Source organism: Lagenorhynchus albirostris, chromosome 20 (assembly GCF_949774975.1).
Source record: "Lagenorhynchus albirostris chromosome 20, mLagAlb1.1, whole genome shotgun sequence".
Classification (NCBI taxonomy): Eukaryota; Metazoa; Chordata; class Mammalia; order Artiodactyla; family Delphinidae; genus Lagenorhynchus; species Lagenorhynchus albirostris.
Window position 1 is genome coordinate 49786266 of NC_083114.1, and position 20047 is coordinate 49806312.

The 20047-nt window shown below is 50.3% G+C and overlaps 2 protein-coding genes across 2 annotated transcripts in view; both read right to left on the bottom strand.

Annotated features, from left to right (window-relative positions):
• Positions 1 to 1031: 1031 nt before the first annotated feature.
• Positions 1032 to 9637, bottom strand: CBX2 (chromobox 2). The gene is made up of 5 exons (XM_060133518.1): positions 9566 to 9637; positions 9451 to 9494; positions 8356 to 8421; positions 5991 to 6096; positions 1032 to 4582 (listed from the first exon to the last, which is right to left on the bottom strand). The coding sequence occupies exons 1-5, from the start codon at positions 9635 to 9637 to the stop codon at positions 3278 to 3280; spliced, it is 1593 nt and encodes a 530-aa protein (XP_059989501.1). The 3' UTR covers positions 1032 to 3277.
• A 233-nt stretch (positions 9638 to 9870) lies between these two features.
• ENPP7 (ectonucleotide pyrophosphatase/phosphodiesterase 7) overlaps positions 9871 to 20047 on the bottom strand; it is a 43764-nt gene continuing 33587 nt past the window's right edge. Inside the window, exon 5 of the mRNA XM_060135752.1 lies at positions 9871 to 10244. Coding sequence (XP_059991735.1) covers positions 9871 to 10244 — 374 coding nt within the window. The remainder of the gene's footprint in view (positions 10245 to 20047) is intronic.

Consider the following 20047-nt stretch of genomic DNA (forward strand, 5'->3'; position numbering starts at 1 on the left):
GCTGGTGTAGGGACTCATGACCAACCCCACCTCTTTGCTTAGAAGAACATTTTTTTTTTTCCATCCCAGGAAAGTGGCTGAGCCTTTCCCAAAGCCTTTAATTTTTTCACCCCATGATTCAGTTCAAGTCCAGATAACGATTTTGCCTCAAGAAAGGGAAAGTGAAGAGACTGTTGTTTCCAGGTATCACTCATGACATACACCAGGGTGAAAAGTTAAGAAAAGAATTTATTGATATACTAAGAGTTAACAAAAAGTTAAGACAAAAATCCTGACACCTTTGCTAATGACTCTCCCCTGCAAAATAAATTAACATCAGTCTAAAAAGATCTGCAACCTATTGCTAGCGTTAGTTCTCCAAAAATACTAGAAGATCCACAGAATCTTTAGATGCACTTGAGCAAAAATCTGGTCCTCTAGGCACTACCTCTCCCCTCCTCCCACCCCTTTCCCCCAGAACCATTGTGGGTTTCCTGGGGGAAGCATTTCCTTTAACTGGTCCTGATTGAATATGGGGGCTGGGCTGCTGTGCTGTTTCAACAAAGATCTTAAGTTTCCCAGGGCAATAACATATTCACTTTTGTTCTCTCTCTTTTAAAAAAAGCAAACAAACAGCCACACTTTAAAGTAATTAGAAGTGGCATACATGAATAATTTGGCTTTTTTTTAAAAATTAAAAAACACAAATCAAGCCAGTGATTGGCAATGGTCCAAAGCTCTGGTTCTCCCCCCTAGTTTCCCCCTAATAAAACCTCTAGGCTCAGAGCTCTCTTAGTCAGGTCAGAATCTTGAGTGTAACCAAAAACAAGGAACACTCTTTTTGGTACCAAAAAATATATATAAAAATATGCCAAATCCTCTAAAGAAGAAGATAGACTGGCCCCTTCCTATCCGTTACAAAAGCAAACAGAAAAACAGGATTGAAACACCCACTCAACATACACTGTGATGCAGTTCGCATAAGAAACCCTGCAGGATAAACAAGTCAGATGTGTGACCAATGCCTAGCCACACACACACACACACACAGCAGCAAAAAAAGTACTACTTTTATTTATTGGTAAACATGACGACCAACTCTGAGCACCTGTCCAACTCTTCAGCGAAGGCTGTCACGCCTGCACATGTGTGTACACACACACACACACACACACACAAACATGAACCTCTTGGAGTCACAAACACCAAGAAAGACACACAACACAGCAAGAAGGCAAAGTGGCTGGGAGTAAGGTGTTTGCAGATTCAAACTTTGGGATTGAAGTAGCTGGTAAACAGAAAGGCACCTAATCAGGGTTTGGAGACCTGGCTGCTGGGGCTGTCAGATCAGCCCAGATCAGGGTCACCCTGAGGGCTTGCAGGGGAGAGCTGCTACTGGCCTGGCTCTGCAGCCTCTAAGGCAGCAAAACCTGGAGGTTATGAGCTCCTTTGAGGGGGAGGCAGCCCAGAAGAGCCCCTTTAGTCTCACCCAGGGACATCTGGGGACAGGAGGGGAGGTTGGTGCCAGGGGCCCAGGGTGCTAGCACCCCTTCCTTCCAGACTGTGCTGTGCGCTGGCATCTCGCCATCTCCTGCTGGGGCAGTGGAGGGGGCATTCTCCCCCTTTACTGCCCACTTTCCAGTTTCAGCCTGGCTGTCCAGGACCCCCAGTCCTCAGGTTTGCCAGGGTGGGCACCACTCCTGCTGCAGCCAGCATGGCTATCACGTACAAGAGTCGGAAGCTGCATCTGGATGCCCCTCAATGAGGTCCTGGATGTGATCTGTCCCCAAAGGCACACTGTTGAAATCGATTTGGCTATGCAAAAGCCATCTCTTCCTATTTGGCGTGGAGGGTGAGGGACTGAGGGGACTGGAGTTCTGGCAGGCCCACCCTCAGAAACCAGAGCCCACCATGTCCACTGCACTCGGCTATGGGGACAACAGAAGATCCCACACCTGCTGGCTGATGTTAACCGATAACTGAAGCAGAAATAAAGTTCCCTGCATTCCCACTTTTTTTTTTTTTTGGCATAAAGACCAGTGACCCCACTCACTGATGTACCTCTCTGCCCCAAATCAGTAATGGCAATTCTGTTGTTGGTTGGAATTGCCAAGACAGCTGCCGGACTCAGCCATCTGGGGGGAGGCAGTCGGGCTGGCAGCTCTGGCCTTTCCGAAGGCCAGGTGGGTCACTCAGATTTTGTCCCATTTCCAAAATGGTACAGGGATACAGCTTCTCAGCTGGGTAAGAGAACATGGAACCCCCAGAAGTGGGGAGGGATTGTCAGGGGAAGGTAGGTGGGAACTGTGGGAAGCACCTGCACAGCAGCTGGAAGCCAGCGGATGTCGGGAGGGGGGACCTACTGCCACCAACTGCCCACCTCCCAGTGGATCTGGGGCAGTTTGTGGGGCCATGATTAGGACTAAGACAGTCCTTGAACAGGTTGACAGAAAGGAAGGCAGCAGCGGCCCCCGACACTCGGTTTAGGTGGAAGAGCTCTGGGATCAGCCCCCTCCCTGCCCATGCTGGACTCTTGAGTCATCTGGGGGCTGCTGTTGTTAATCTGAATCAGGGTTAGATCGCACCAACACCAACCTCTTCAGGGTTCCTGATCCCAACTGCCACACCTGTCCTCTTATATTAAGGCCACAGCCCTCATCTGTCCCGGGTGGGGGCAGGGACAGGGAGGTGGACAGTCCCCTCACCCTTGCCAGGTCAGGCATTGCTGAGGGGGGAGTTCCGACCAGAAAGGCCCCTTTCCTGCTCCCCCCACCCTTCCACACACTGAGCAGAGTCCTCCCTGGAGCAGCTCCCCAGGCCTTACCTCGCCCCAGCCCTAACACCTTCTCTTCCAGCCGCTGGGCAGAAACAGCCAAGCTGGGCCAGAAGCCCCCTCCTCTAACACCTGTGCTCTGGGAAATTGGGAGGCAAGGTGACCACCGTTGTCATCACAGGCCACGGAGGCAGTTCAAACAGCGAACATGGTCAGGCTCAAGAAACACAGGATGCTCTTGAGAAACATTTCGCTGAGCCACAGGCGGCCACCTAGACTTCCTGAGGCAAATGGAGAGCAAAGCGAAGGCCCAGAGGTAGGAACAAGGGCGAGGCCGGGTGGCAAGGCATCACGGAGCCTCCCCTGCCAAAGTGGCAGGCAGGGCTGGGTCCAGGGGAGTTCCCATCCAAGCCTGCCCTTGAAGGAGGCCACCGGCCCCTGGAGAGGGTTTGGGAGGCGGGCCATGTATCAAAGCAAAGCCAGAGGCCAGAGAGGGGAAGGTGAGACCCGGGCAGCCAGGGGGTGTCAGTAATGTCTCAGGTTGAAGAAGCCCACGCTGGTGGGAGACTCCTTCACCGTGACTGTGATGAGGTTGGCGGTGACGTCGGTGACGAAGACGTGCTCAATGAGGCTGCGGGTGGGCTTCCAGTCCTGGCTGGTTTGGACGGACACTGACAGGTTCTGTCCGGCACTGGGCAGGGAGGCCGAGTCAGGGTCCGAGTCAGAGCTGCTGTTCTCTTCGCCGGTGCTCATCTCAGACAGTGTAGCTGTCTTCCGCGCCTCTCCCGGAGTCGGGTGGCCCTCCTGCCCTGGGGCCATGCTGCCCTTGACAAAGTCCCTCTTGCCGGCAGGGGTGGGCAGGGCTGCTGCCCTGGAGGCCAGCTTCTCACTCTTGCTGGCGTCGGTGGGCAGGCCAGCCCCACTCACTGCAGTGAGGCCACCCCCGGCACCCTTCCCAGTGGCTGGGTGGGGGGCAGGGTTACCCTTGGTGGTTGTGGCATGGCGGGCGACCATGCCCAGCCCTGGTGTGCCGTTCTTGACACTCTGTAAGTCCAAGACCTGGAGGCTCAGCTCCTGGGTGGGTGCAGGCTGGGGGCCCAGGCACCCGGCAGGGACCTTGTTGCCACTGTGGACGTGTGGAGGCCCTCCTGTGCCCCCCACTTTCTGCTCCAGAGCACCACTGGGGGCCTTTGGGACTTTGCTTCCCGGGGGGCTTATCCCCAGCTCCCCCTTTTGCGTCCTCACCTTCAGGTCCAGCCCTAGGCTGCACTTGTTGGCAGTTGGGGCCCTGAGAGCCAGTCTGCCAGCGGCCTGGGCCTGGCTCTGGCTCATCCGGTTCATGTAGTGCACGATGGAGCTCTGCCAGCTGATACCACCCCGGCTGGGGCTGCCGGCCATGCCCTTCATCAGGCTGGCCAAGTTCTCCGGGGTGGCCATGGTGCTGGGGCCACTGCAAGCCTCCTTGGCATGGGCCTTCAGGGCTGCCAGGCCGGCCACGGGGGCACTGAGCGGGGGGGGCAGCTTGCCGGCCGGTGCCCCTAGGTCCTTCCGGGCCGTCTTCAGCACCTTGGCCAGGCTCACGGGCCTCCGGGCCGCCTTCTGCTCTGGGGGCAGGGGCTTGCGGCCCCGCTTCTTCCGGATGGGATCCTTCAGTTCGGGCTTGGCTACCAGGATCTGGGCCTTCTTTTGAGGCACTGGGTGAGTCTCACGGCCCCGGGGGCCCCTCTTGGCGTCTAAGTCGCTGTCATCCTCTTCATCTGAGGAAGATGAGGAGGACGTGGAGGAAGAGGAGGAACTGCTGGATTTGGATTTGGAGGGGGCGTCGGGTTCCTGCAACGACAAAGGGGAAGGCGTCACTTCTACAGCCTGGTCTCCAGGGGCATCAGACACCTTGGAGCCAGCCCCTCCTGTGGCTTCCAGACCCGAGAGGCAGCCAGGAGGGAGCGATCTCACTGTTTGGTTCCAGAAAGGACTGAAGAGGTCCTTATGAGGTCCCAAGAAATGCAGTTAAAAGTGAAAGAGAACAAAGAAAAATAGGTGGTTCACAAAGTGAAGCCAGAACGATGGAGGGAAACGCTCACATGCTGACAATGGACGCCGAGCTTTCCAGGGACGCACGGGGAGCTCCTGGCCCTCGGCAGACACCTGGAAAAGGGAAATTCAGAGCAGCATGATTCACGTGTCTCGGAAGGGAAGGGTGGAGTGAAGCAGTGTGTGTGAGAGCTTGGTAACCTAAAGCAACCGGACATCTTGCTTCCATCTCCCCATTTCCAAAGCTGACCCCTTCAGAACCTTCCAGCACATAGGAAAACAAACCACTGCCCTCCTCATCCTCTGGGTGTCATCCCAAACACTAATTAAGCACACCTTACTATTTCTCAGGTCCCTGTGAAAGAAGTGTGCTTTAGGTAGACAGAGCCAACACCTGCTCCCGGTCGCAAAGCTCGCCTGCCCCGAACTGGGGATGATGGAATCAAACCCAGGGAGTCTGGGGCCTCCCTGCCTGGCTGGCCCCCCGCCTTGCTGATGTTCCTCAACGTACATGCCCCACATTCTCCTGCAGTAAAGCTGAATCCTCCAGCCCCACTATCCTGCTCAAAAAGAACACTTTGAAGACAAAACCAGGCCAGCGTACCCTAGCCAATAAGGCTCACGGCAGGGTTCTCCGCCTCCTGGAAGGGCAGTTTTGTAAGAAGTGACTGAGCTCCTGGCCAGTGTGTGGGTTCAGGCCCCGGGGGCAGTGCCTTCAAGAGAGAAATCACAGACACATCTAAGACTGAGGCCGGGACCCCTTCCCCATCCTGCCTCTGAGCTACTGGAAGGAGGGGCTGTGCCATGGAGCCCAGGTGTGTGTGCCCCTCTTAGCTGCGCCTACCTGGCAAACCTATGAGCACCTACTGTGTACATGCTTCCTGTTTTTGTTCCCTGTAAGCCAACGGAGGTGAGAAAGTAGCAGAGTGGACGTCACAGGACCAGGAAACCAGCTTGGGGGGCTTAACCATTGCAGGGCCCTCCCCAGAGAGACAGGGCAGGAGGTGGAGAGCTGAGGTTTGCTGTTGCCCCCTGCTGGCAGAGGCTCACAGCGGCAGCCTAGAGAGAAGCAGAGTCAAGGTCTTCTGAGCAAGGGAAAGACTTGGAGGTGCCAGCTGGCCCCCTTCCCCAAAGCCCGCAACCCTCCTGCCACTGCCTTCCACTCAGCCGGCTGAGGGCCACTGCTGGGAGGGGAGCAGCCACCCACCTTAAGCTTGGAGTGCCGGCTGCAGGGGGACATCACCGTGTGCTTCCTCGGCCTGCCCCTGGGCCGCTTGCCTCTCTTCCGGTTCTGCACCTCCTTCTCGTGTTCCCTGAAGACAATCAGCAATCAGAGTCACAGACTTTCCTTCTGCCACCCTGGAACCCCGTGGTTTCAAACACCCCCAGGTAGCTTAGCACCAGTTTCCCTGCAAAAACATATCCTGTTAATTAACATATCCAAGGCAGAGGCCCAGACCCCCATCTTTGCATTAGGGTTCAGTATTATTTTTACCTCCATCTATTTCATTTACCTTTGGGTAAAGTCAAGTCACGAAATTCAAGTAAAGCTGGGAAAGGAACGGTTCCCAGTTTTCTCCGACTCCTCTTAAAACCCTGTGCGAATCCTGGCCACTTTCTGCAGGGAGATGATATGTGGAAATTCTACAATACCACAACTAGAAGGAGGCTTTGTGCTCACGTGGTCCAACCCCCTCACTCCAAGTAAGAGAGTCCAGAGGTAGGGAGGTGAGGACCACTGCCCCCCATTCTCAGTCTTCTAATGCCCGCACAAAATCTCACGGTCGTCAGAGCACCGGGGTAACCAAGGGCTCCCGGTCCCCACACGGTCTACCCAGAGCCAGTGCCCCGGGCTCACATTTCTTTTCTGGTTTCCTCTTTCTAAGCCCTTTCTGTTCCTACACTCTGCTCTAGATGGAAGTACTGGTGACGCCTGATTCCGAGGTGGCCGGGGCTCAGGGCTCAAGGCGGGACACCATTAACCAGCTCCATGACTTGGGGTCAGGGAGCCAAGAAAGCCGCCTCCACCCACCAGCCCCAAAAGCCTCTATTCCAGGCTACCCCCAGGGAAGAGGCTCTATCTGGAGCAGTTTCCTGGTAATCAAAATGGGCAAACATCATCGCATTGAGGCCTGTAAGGTGATCTCTTAAAGAAGCCAATTAGTACAACGAGACAGAGCTCATACTCAAAGCAGCCCCAACATGTCTCCTAAAAGTAGAGGAGTCTCCGCTGACACATTAACCTGTACCCGTGAGCTCTGAACCTGAGACTTCCCCTTACAGTCAAAGGTCACATCCCCACACCAAGCAAATCACCACCAGTTCCTAGTTCCCAGGGGGATCTCTGGGGTGGACAGGAAGGCAGAGCACCCACTTTCCCAGTTTTCTCTCCCCCGTGATGTAAACCAGACCACCCCATGGTTCTTTGTAACTGCTGCATCTATCTCTCTGGTATTTGCTAACCTCAGTTCCTGTCTGCTGTGCTGTAAGTAAAAGTGACTTTAAGGACACACACTCTCTCGACGGTCAGGACACTGTCTTACAGAGAAAAGTATCAGCTCCCACCCTCTGCGACTTACAGGACCTGAGTTATGGAGTAAACAGCAGACAGCTTGCTCATAAGCTTCTTCAAAGGTACTGAGGCAAGCATATGCTCGATGTATTTTCTCTCACCCCCCCCACCAAAATCTATCTCTATTTTTCCCCATTGCTATGGCCCTTCTGAGAAGACCCAAAATGTCCTGCTATAGTGAAAAAAAAGTGGACACAGCTTGAGCTACCAGAGAACAGCTGGCCGGATCGACCCCACCTGGGAAAGATTTTGAGCACCTAATTTATCAGCCTCTATCAACAGGGCAATCCCCACACCTTGCCCCCACCAGCCTGCTCTGGAATAGCACTCCCTGGAACCTTATGCCATCACATGCCCCTCACCACCCTTTCCCCTGAGTATCTCAAAGAGGTCTCTTTTAACCCAAGTCTCCTACCTAAAAACAGATATGACATCTAGAATTACAGAAGTAAATTCAGCCCGAGACTGGTAATGGGGCCCCCGTGGTGCTCACTTGGTGCTAGCTGTTTTGCAGCAGAGAAAAATAAATGTGTTGTTCTTGGTCAGACACACCACAGTAGGCATAACTTTCTGCTGTGTGTCCCAGCTCCCTCTCTGAGCCTTCTCTTGTTCAATGGCACCCACAAGGAGGACTGGGAGGCCAGGTCTGCAATTTTTAGGGCAAACCTGCCATCCTTGTTTTTAACCAGTGCTATTTGCAAACTAGTCAACAGAAAAGGCCAAGAAGAGAAGCCAGAACTTTTCACGAAGGAACCAAGAAGGTTCATTTTGGCAAATCTGGCTGTCACAAAGACCAAAAGCAGCACTTACTCAGTGACTCCCAAGGTCTGGGCACAGTGCTGGCCAGCCGAGGGAAGGTGGGGAGAGGACTCATCTGGGACCTCAAACCACAGCCCAAGCCTGGGACTCCTGGAGCGCCATCACTGCCCTGTACGACTGTGTGACAGGCCAGGGTCCCCCCAACAGTCTCCCCCTCCCACAGGTCTGTTAACTTTCTCACTTCTTCTGGAAAGCCAAGAGCAGCCTCGGGTCCAGGATATTTTCCTCTGGCTCCCAGCTGTTGTGTCTGGAAAAGCAAAGAACAGGGCATCTTAAAGCACTAGGCACTGACCAGCCACTTCAGAAACAAGCCCAAGTGGGGTTGCGCCATTGCTCTCCGATCCCTGTTGGCAGCCAGGGCACCGGGGTGCTGGGGAGAGTCCCGAAAGGTCTCACCCATGCCCAGGACGAGCTCCTGGACACCAAACTCTTGAAGCCAACACCGTGTCCTCAAACTCAAAGGGAAACCACAACCTCAACCCTCAATTAACACCCGGCCTCAGGAGGACTCTACAGCCTCCCTCTGGAGGAAAACAAATCCCAATAAAATGGAAAGTTGCAGAGAGGGAAGACCCCAAACCCTGGTCCGGAGCCAGGGAGGGAAGGGAAGGCTCCTTCAGGATGCAGGGAGAAGGAGGCCTAGGGGCACAGAAACGCAGCCCAAAGATGTTGCTGTCGCCCAGGCCTACGCGGGCCAGGAACCCGGAGAGTTAAGCAAAGAAAGAAAAGTGGGGTCCGGGAAGAAAGGGGAACTGGGTCTGCGCGATTGTCTGTAAATAGAGCCCCTTCCGGGATGCCAAGTCCCCTCCCATCCATTAAAAGGAAAAAAAAAAAAAAAAAGGAGTCCTACATCCATGAATAGAAAGCTCAGGTTACAGCGGGGAAAATACGGACTAGAGGAGGGGGGCTCGCGTCCCGCAGGGAGGGCTGAGGCGGGCGGGGGCGCATGCAACAAATGGGCGCGGGAGGAACGCGCGGCGCCGGAGGGGCGCGGGCCAGGCGCGGGGAGAGGCGGCCGGGGCGCCGGGAGCGGAGCTGGGCGGGCTGGAAGGGGAGGCCGCCCAGCCCTGCGACCCGCGGGCTTGTAAACAAAGGGCACCCTGCGCAGGCTGGGTGCCCCCTCCCGCCAAGCCCGAGGAGCCCGCGGAGCCCCCACAAACTTCCCGCCCGGCGCGCGACGCCCCCCGACGGCGCGGCCGAGGAACCCCACGCCGCCCCCCCTTCACACCGAGGTGGCGCGGGCGGGAAGGCGGGCGCCGCATTGTTGGGGACTCACTTGGAGGACCAGCCACGCCACTTGACCAGGTACTCCAGCTTGCCCTGCAGGGAGAGAAGAGGCGCGTGAGCCGGGGTGGGCGGGCGCGGGTGGGCACGGGCCGGGCCGCACGCACCTTGCGGAGCCGCTTGCTCAGGATGCACTCGGCGGCGAAGACCTGCTCTCCCACGCTGCTCAGCTCCTCCATGCTGCCCCGCCCAGACCGCGGCACCCGCCGCTCCCCGCACAGCCACCGCCGCCGCGCGCCCTCCCGGCCGCACACAAAGCACCGCCCCCGCCCCGCGCAGGCCCGCCCCGCGCACGCGCAACGCTTCCGCGCCCCGCGCGCCCCAGCCCGCCACCAGCCCGTGCGGGCCGCCCTGTTCCGGCATGGGCCAATGAGCGCAAGGGGGCGGTGCCTGGGGGCGGTGCGCGCATTGTTCACGGCGGGACCAGCTTCGCGCCCCGGGCGGGGGTCCGGCGCGCCTGGTTTGGGTGGGTTGGGGCCGCGGGCAGCGCGCGTGGGTCAGCAGAGCGCGGGCGGGTCCCTCGCGGGGAAGAAGGAGGCGCCTTGCCTCTTCGGACCTGGCGATCAGCAGTCGAGTCCCGCTTGGTCTCCGGGGTGCGCCTGGCCTCCTCCGAACTTCGTTTTCCGGGCAAAAAGCCATTGTTCTGCCCCGAAGCGGGGGGAAGTTGGGACGCGGCGAGGCGGCCGCTTCCTGCCTCTGTCCCCGAGGGGCGCTGCTTGGGGCGCGGAGGGCCCAGGCGCCCTCCGCATTTTTGAACTTGGTCTCCTTTGGTCTCGGGCAGTCGTACTATTTTGCGTGGGAGCAAAACGGGCTGGGGCGGGGGCGGGGAAGGAATGGAAGACAAAGTGCTGGGGGAGGAGGTGAGCGGCAAAAACGGAGCAGCCCAGCTTTTTATCTCAAAGGCGAGAGAGGAAAATGCATCTGGTGGAAATGAACGGCTCTTCGTTCTTTAAGTTGTGAAGAGTGGCACCCAACCCCCAAGTTTTAGGGCGCACGTAGGGGGAAAAGCAACTGCACCTTTTAAAAATTTATTTCATGATTTGAAGGAAATGAATGTGGAGGAGATGGGATCGGGATTTGAGGACATGGTTCTAACCTAGGACCAAGTCGTTAATGGGCCCGCTAGGATTTGGCAGTCCATGTCCTTTGGATCAATTGCATGCGGCAGAGAGGAGACTGGACCGGGTTTAGAGAAGGCGGTGGGCTGGAGTCCGGTGGGGTCATCTTCGGCAGCCACCCTTAACGCTGTTCAGATCGGTATTCCGTGAGCAACTCTTCCCTTAAATCATTTAGATCTTGAATCAAAGCAAGTCAAACTAGTAATAAAGGGGATATACGTTAGCACTTTTTTTTCGTATCAGTACAGTTTAACTCAAAATTCATTTTCTGGCTTTGTTTTTCCCTTGGACACAGCTGCAAAGTACTCTATGGGTTGAGTACGTCAAAAAGTCGTTTCTTGTTGCAGGAAACTGTCTCAATGTAATTTTGATCATTAAAACCATATTTATAAAGGATTCTGCAGGAGAAATGTATTTTTGTTGTTGTTTTAATAGGAAAGGCCTACTGTAGAAAATATGGAACTTCAGGAGCCCATCTTTCAATTTCTGGCATGTTCTTCAGTTTATTTGGTTAAATAGGTTACGTTCATACAATATCCTGGAGAGAACTTGAGTAACATTTGCAAACTCAGATATTATTTGCAAAGGAGGTGGGAAGAAGGAAGATTGCTTTTGGTGGGGGGTTGATTGCTTACTTGGGGGGGGGGGCTGCAGCCCAGAATACCTGTTTTGGGATAAAACCTGCACTCCTGGGGTAGAGAGAACTGCGTACAATCTCTCTACAGCTCTTTTTGTATCCTCATCTTGTGGAGCCAGGCAGTAAATTGTGGAGCTGAGGCCAAAGGTGTATTTATTGTAATCCTACAAATAGCTGGATCAGTTTCAACTCACATTTCCTTGCAGAATTCATCTTGGGTGTGAGGTTTTTGCCCTGGAGGTTTCCAGTTTCCTCTTGGTGATATATGTTATCCTGGGATACTTGCTTAATTTTTTTTTTTTTAAAGAAAAGAAAGCTTAGAAAAGAGAATGTTTTCTTTCCCTAAGAAATAAGTTTGTCCAGAATGTGATCCTAACTCATTGGGGGAAAAAAATCAATTTCTTGGAAGGTTTAATACATACATTGTCTATCCAACTGGGGATGCCCAGTTTGGGTAAAATAACGTTTAGATAATTTATTGGGAGAAACAAATATGACCTATTTGACTATAATTAAATTATCAAAGTTTTGTGATCCAAAGTTTGTGAAGTGCTCCTTAAAAACAAAACCGGAAGTTGGCAGAATTGAGGAATGATTCCAGCTAATCCAATTGTGTCAAAACATGGGTTTGGGCCAAAGCTGATTCTGTTTTGACTGTCACATTTAAGAATTATTAAGACAAATTAGAACTAATTATTTTCTTATTCATTCAACAAATGGTTCCTCAGCATTTGCTGTCATCTAGACATGAGTGGATATAGTGCAGAGTCTGTAACAGCGCTGTCTAGTAGAAGTTTCAGAGAGGATGGAAATGCCTTATGTCCATGCGCTTCAGTGTGTCAGCCGCCAGCCATCTGTGGCTAGTGAACACTTGAAATGTGCTGCTGAGGAATTACTTTTTAATTTAATTTAGTTTAAAATAATTTAAATTTAAATAGCCACGTGTAGCTAGTGGTTAAGTACTGGGCAATACAAGTCCTTAGGAATGCAAGGACTATACTTTAGACATTTTCAATGAAAGTAATGCAATTATTGATACTTAAGTTAATCCTGGAACATGAATAGTTTATCTACATTTCCATTTATACTTTACTGTTTATGAGAATGTTTAAAACATGTACAAAAAAGATATTAAAAAATACAGGCATACAGGCAAACATAAGTACTCTGTTTAATGCCACTTTCTTTCTGTGCAAGTGACAGTGCCAATGACAAATATTAAGTAATTAATGTCTGAAATACCACCAAGAAAGGTTAAATATTTTCATGCTGCTCTTGTGGATCCGAAAGCAAAGATACCAAGACAAGAAATGAATGATGTGACGGTATTATTCTCAAGTCAATGGAAAAGTCAGAAACTGAGATGAAGCCAATACCCTGGATCTGTCAGCTTTGGCAGTTAAAACTAAATAACACTGGCTACATCTTACAAAACAGTTTCAGGCCAGCTCTTAGTTTTTTTTACAAATACTGTCTCATTGCTGTAATCAGAGTTGGTTAAAAGGAGTAACTAACACCGTCCACACTGGACACACACTCAATGGTCTGCGTGGGATAAACTCAGGATGTATAATACATTGCACAAACTTGAATATTTAATGTGATGATTTGTCCCCCAACCAGGTCCGCTCACATTTGCAAGCCTGAGGTATAACTTACAGGCTAGCTGTGTTATGTGATGCTGACTCTGTATATGCAATGGATAAATGTTATACATACGTGACACACAGTGTTTATGTATCAGAACTCAAGTAAAAATAAGCACAGTTAGGGCCCTTGCAGAAGTTCTCAAGCTTTCAGTTTGCCTAAGTATCCCCTGGGCACACAATGCAAATATTGAACCCTGGGCCCCACCCCAGACATCCTGACCCAGGAGACCCCCCCCCCCGAGGCCGTCTGCAGCTCACACTGTTTAGAACACTTCTTACAAAGGGCAGCCTGTCCCAGCCCTCATTTTACAGATGAGGGCAAGGAATCGTAAATTGCTTCAAGTCCTGAGGCTGTGGAGCCTGTTCCTGCCATTCCCCGCTTGTGCCTGGTGGGGGCGGGCAGGCTACGTCTGGAAGTAGTGAGGTAGCCTGCACGCAGTAGGCCCTCCAGGGCTGCACGAGGCCCGCCCCAGGCCGCCTAGCCTATTGCATGGCCCCTAAACATATGCACAGACTGGACCCCCCTTGGATCCTGGGGGCTGGGGAGGTTAAGGAACGCTGTTGTAGGAGGTAGGGAACGAGAATTAACCAACTCCTTTGCGATGTTGCTTTGGAGACCAGACCACAGCCCCCTATGAGAGACCTCTGTTGTAGAAGGCTTTTATTTTAAAGAGTGTCGTTTATTAATTTTGCAATCATATCAGTCCATGATTCCAATTTCTTACTATTAGAAACAGTGCAGTGAGGAACATCTTTATTTTTTTTCTTAATTGGAGTATAGTTGATTTTTGATGTTGTGTTAGTTTCTGGTATACAGCAAAGTGACTCCTTTATACATATATGTATATATACACACACATATATATAAATACATTCTTTTTCAAATTCTTTTCCATTATAGTTTATTATAAGATATTGAATATAGTTCCCTGGGCTATACAGTAGGACCTTGTTGTTTATCTATTTTATATAGAGTAGTTTGTATCTGCTAATCCCAAACTTCTAATTTATCCCTGACCCCCCTTTCCCCTTTGGTAACCATAAGTTTGTTTTCTATGTTTGTGAGTCTCTTCTGTTTTGTAAATAAGTTCATTATATTATTTTCTTAGATTCCACATATAAGTGATATCATATGATATTTGTCTTTCTCTATATGACTTACTTCACTTAGTATGATAATCTCTAGGTCCATCCTTGCTGCTGCAGATGGCATTATTTCCTTCTTTTTTATGGCTGAGTAATATTCCATTGTGTATATAAACCACATCTTCTTTATCTGTTCCTCTGTCGATGGACATTCAGGTTGCTTCCATGTCTTGGCTATTGTAAATAGTGCTGCTATGAACATTGGGATACATGTATGTTTTTGAATTAGAGTTTTCTCCGGATATATGCCCAGTAGTGGGATTGCTGGGTCCCATGGTAACTCTATTTCTAGTTTTTTAAGGAACCTCCATACTGTTGTCCATAGTGGCTGCACCATTTTACGTTCCCAGCAACAGTGTAGGAGGGTTCCTTCTTCTCCACACTCTTTCCAGCATTTATTATTTGTAGACTCTTTTTGTTTTGGCTATGTTTGGTCTTCGTTGCTGCGCGCGGGCTTTCTCTAGTTGCGGCGAGCGGGGGCTACTCTTCGTTGCGGTGTGCGGTCTTTTCATTGCCGTGGCTTCTCTTGTTGCAGAGCACAGGCTCTAGGCGCGTGGGCTCTGGTAGTTGCAGCACGCAAGCTCAGTAGTTGCAGCTCACGGGCTTAGTTGCTTTGTGGCATGTGGGATCTTCCCGGACCAGGGATTGGCAGGCGGATTCTTAACCACTGCGCCACCGGGGAAGTCCCTATTTTAGAGTTTTTGAGGATGACCATTCTGACGGGTCGAACATCTTTTATTTTTGGCTGCACCGTGTGGCTTGTGGGATCTTAATTCCCAGACCAGGGATCGAACCTGGGCCCTCTGCCATGAAAGCGCGGCGTGCTAACCACTGGACTGCCAGGGAATTCCCTGGTTGAATATCTTTACCTTTGCATGTGCAAGGTGCTGGTACATCTCTGGAACAGCGTGTATTGTACTGATGCTGTATTGCAGGGCAATGGGTCTACTTTTTTTGTTGTTGGCTACTGCCAAAATGTCCCCCAGGGGTCGGCACTGATTTAGACTCCCACCCCAGGTAGATGGGGTTGCCTCTGTCCCCGAATTCTCAGCAACTCTAGGAGGTATAAGTCCATCTAGGGCATTTCTGAAAGTATTTGATGCTTAGCTGGTTTCAGTGGTATTCTAACACAAATTAGTCACGTCTGTTACACATCCCACATCTGCTTTTTTTCAAACCTTTGCCTGGTGCGGGATTGTTAGAGTGTAAAAATGATTTTATGAGTGCAGTTTTCCAGTGTGAAATATCATACATTATTTTCTCAAATTTAACAATAAGTTACACTTAACGAAGTTTTAAAATTTAGGGTGAAGTCCTTATTTAAAAACCAATAATTAGCTTGGGGATTCAAAGCAGTAAACAAATACATATCGTGAGTTTGCTAATTGTTCTCCCCGGATGCTAAAGGCGATCTTGAGCATTCTCTATAAATCCTGTGGGCACCATCGATAAACCCAGCGGTTTCAGGAGTGATGGACCTGAGAACTGGATTGCAAATCCCCCTGTGAATCAAATGCATGCTCTTGTTTACTCCCTTCATTTGCTGGGTTACTTCTTGTCTAAAAGAACCCAAACAAAGAAATGTCTGTCGCTCAGGTCACATGAAACAAGAGATTTTCATTACCCTCTTTAATCCTGCTGCTTTGGAGAGATAGTACGAAGATAAGTCCAAAGGACACATTTTCTTTTAAAAAGTCATTTTCCTGCTTCTTGTTGGCAAAAATCTCAGTGATAATCAGAGGAACTGCATTTGGAGGCAAGGAATGTTAGAACCAAAAGATACCGTGAAAATTCCGCTTTGCAGGTGAGCACAGGGTGGTCCAGAGGACGGCGGGAATGTCTAGTTTGACATGTCCGAGGCTGGGCCCCTGCTCATGCCGGGCAGCACCTTGCCAGCCCCCCAGCCTCCAGCTCTGCTCCTCCATCACCATAGGCCTCTGTGGCTCTTAACTGAGCAAGGAGAGTGGGACATGCCCCGGGTGCCAAAAGGTTCAGATGGATACTGAAAAACCTCCCTCCCCTCCTGTCCCCAGCAGTCTAGTTCTCCACTCTGGAAGCAACAAACTCAACCCCTTCCTAGGTTTTCTTCCAGGGCCTTTCTGTGCCTGAACCAGCAAGGATGCGTGGAGCGTTTTCTCCTGGTGCACCCTCCCGCTGGTTTCTTCTGGTCACACAAATGGTAGTGCACTAAGGCTGTTCTGCCTGCTGCTTTTTTTCCTCTTAGTTGTATGGCTCGAAGGTTGCTCCCCAACAAGTGGATAGACCTACCTTGCTCCTTTGAATCTCTCCATGATATTCTGTAGTTGCTGTATGGTAGTTTATATAAATAGATCCTGATTGACAGACGGTGAGTTGTTCCAATGTTTAGCTCTTGCTGCAAAGAGTAACATTTGTTTAAAAAATCAAGTTTTTCTGTTCTCTGGACTGTGAGAGGGATGCAGGCCTGCAGCAGAAGTGTCCATGATGACTGCAGAAACAAAACACTGGTTGAAATGCTGTTAATCTAATCACAATGCACGGCCAGGTGCTGGAGCCCAGCTCCTTTGGCTGGGCATGTCCTCACAGGTTCTGTGAGCATCTGAAATAACTCCCAGTTATTTCAGATGACAGTGGTGACCACTGTCTTTTGAGGTATTTTCATAGAATATTCCTCTTCAGGGCTGAAATCTTCTATTATACACGTCCTGGCTATGTAAGTGAAAGGGGCTGCTATCGACATCACCATTTCATATTCCTTGGGGTTTAGTACAAGTTGCATCCTGCAGTCGCTGCTTTTTAGAGTCTCATGTCTTAGTGTGAATGCTGCTGATGGGAGCACGTGTCCCAGAATGAATGGCACCTCAATGTACCCACGACTTCAGTAGACAGAGTTGGACAAGATAGTGAGGGTGCATCCAGGTAGGAATTCGCAAGGTGAATTTTGGGTTCGGAGGTGGTCATGAGACCATGCACACAGCAAATATTTTTTAGTGGCTCTTTTGGCCTGGCACTGTGTTAGGCTACCCTGTAAGAGTGAGGAACAGGGCTGGCAGGGACCCCAGCCAGCAGTGACAACAGAGCAGGGCCCACGGCCTCATTTGGGGGGTGGATTGTATCAGGTAGGATCCTCCAGAGAAACACCGATATAGAAATGCCAATACCTAAAGAGATGGATTGCAGGGAATTGGCTTATGCCATTGTGGGCTGCCTGGCAAATTGGAAATCTTAAGGCAGGCCGTCAGGAAGGGCAGGCTGGAATTCATGTTCACAGGCAAGATTTCTTCTTCCTCAGGGAAACCTCAGTTCTCTTCTTAAGGTCTTTCAACTGATTGGATGAGACCCACACAGATTATCCAGGAAAATCTCCTTTACCTCTAGTCAACGGATTGTAGATGTTAGTCACATCTACAAAATACTGTTGCAGAAACACCTAGTGTTTGAGCAACTGGGGGCAATAACCCAGCCAGGTGGACACATAAGATCTCCAAGGTAGTATGTTATTATGTGAAAAATCTAAGCATGGAGCAATATTGTATGAGTTTCCTAGAGCTGCCATATAAGCTACCACAAGCTTGATGACTTAATAGAAATTTATTGTCTCAAGGTTCTGAGGGCCAGAAGTCTGAAATCAAGGTGTCAGCAGGGCCAAGCTCCCTTTGAAGGCTCTGGGGAAAAATCCTTTCTTGCTGCTATTAGCTTCTGCAGGTGGTTGCCTGCAATCCTTAGCATTCCTTGGCACAGAGACCATTCCATTCTCCTCCTCTATCTTCACATGGACTCCTTCCCTGTCTCTCTTCTGTCTCTCTGTGTCTCAAACCTCCCTCTCCTTTCTCTTATAAAGACATTTTAAATCTTCTAAGTCCAGTCATTGGTTGTAGGGCCCACCCTAAGTGCAGGATGCTCTTATCTTGACATCCTTAACTTAATCACATCTGCAAAGACCCTATTTCCAAATAAGGTCACGTTCACAGGTACTGGGGGTTAGGACTTGGACATGTCTATGTGGGGGCCATTATTTAGCCCTCTACAAATATATATGATATTACTTCTGTTGTGCAACCAAAAGGAATTTGTGTGTTGGTGCATGTATACAAATCTTTTGAGAGGATACTCAAGACATGCATAACAGTGGTTATTTTTGGGGGGCAGTGAAGAGGTTTTTTTTTTTAAGATTTATTATTTATTTATTTAATTATTTTTGGCTGTGTTGGGTCTTAGTTGTGGCACGTGGGATCTTCGTTGAGGCATGCAGGATCTTTCGCTGTGGCGTGCGGGCTTCTCTCTTGTTGTGGTGTGCGGGTTTTCTCTTCTCTAGTTGTGGTTTGCAGGCTCCAGGGCGTGTGGACTCTGTAGTTTGCAGCACTCAGGCTCAGTAGTTGTGGCACTCGGGCTTAGTTGCCCTGCGGCATGTGGGATCTTAGTTCCCTGACCAGGGATTGAATCTGCGTCCCCTGCATTGTAAGGTGGATTCTTTACCACTGGACCACCAGGGAAGTCTCTGAAGAGGTTTTTAATGATCAGTTTATGACCTTGTGAATATTTGAAAAATTTTACCTTGTGCATGTATAAATTTATATAAAATACTGTTTCCTGAGTTATCTAGCTTTTAAGCTCACGGATTACTTTGATCTTTGTTATAGTTTAATGTGTTTTTTAAAACTCAAATTTTATAAAAATTTTCTATAATAAAAATATTCAGGCCCTAGTCTCCCCTCAGTATATTCTGATTTCTTTATTGTGGAGAAATATTAAAGAAGATTTAAATAAAAAAGACTGTTGGGAATTCCCTGGTGGTCCAGTGGTTAGGACTCTGCGCTTTCCCTGCTGAGGGTGCGGGTTCGATCTCTGGTCGGGGAAATAAGATCTCTTAAGCCGTTATGCGTGGCCAAAAGAAAGACTGTTTATGAGCTGGAAGATTTGCTATTTTTAAGATGTCAACATCCCCAACTCGATCTAAGGATTTAACACACTCGCAATCAAAATCTCAGCATACTTAAAAAAAAAGAAATTGACAAGCTAATTCTAAAAGGACCTGGAATCATCAAGACAATCTCAAGAGACTTCCCCTGTGGTCCTGTGGTTAAGAATCTGTCTTGCAATGCAGGAGACACTGGTTCGATCCCTGGTCGGGGAACTAAGATCCCACATGCCACAGGGCAACTGAGCCCGTGAGCCACAACTACTGAGCCAGCACTCTTTGGAGCCTGCGCACCACAACTAGAGAGACGCCCGCATACTGCAACGAAGGGTCTGTGTGCCACAACTAAGACCTGATGCAGCCAAAAGTAAATAAATAAATATTAAAAAAAAAAGACAATCTCAAAAAGAACAAGGTAGGAGGACTCACAATTCAAAGTCTGGCTAGTTCACTGCTGTGGCCCCACTGTGTAGAGAGGGCTCAGGCACAAAAGACACTCAAAAACTTGTTGAATGAAGAAGGTACTTCTTGCCACTCAAAGGTAAAGATGGCCAGGGAAGGACTTGGGTACAGTGGGGCTGCGGCAGGAGAGACTTAGAGGCCAGGGCTCATCCACGGGCTTGGTGGAGTTTGCCTCAGACCACCTGCCGGAGAGACAGCAGCAGATTGGAGCTGACTTCTGATGCTTTCACTACATGCGGGACACATATCAACCTCATCCTCATCCTCACGTGGAGGAGACAAAGACCAGGTACAGGGTCCACGGCTGAGACAGTGGTATGAGCAGTTTATGTACTGCCATGGGACCTGCAAAAGGATGGCAGGTGCAGTGTGTACCAGGGGACAGTGTGTACCAGGGATAGTATGTACCAGGGGACTATTCACCATGGGGCACTGTGTACCAGGGGATGGCATGACCCAGGGGCAGTGTGTACCAGGGGACAGCATGTACAAGGGGACAGTATGTACTAGGGACAATGTGTATGGGGTGACAGTACATGCCAGCCTGCAGCCCAGCCCATTTACTTGTAGCGACATTAGCATAATTTCCTTCTGATCAAAGTTTATCACTCTTTCTGGTTTGAAAAATCCCATGAAAACATTCAAACATTTTTATGACTCTGACATGAATTGCCAAAATG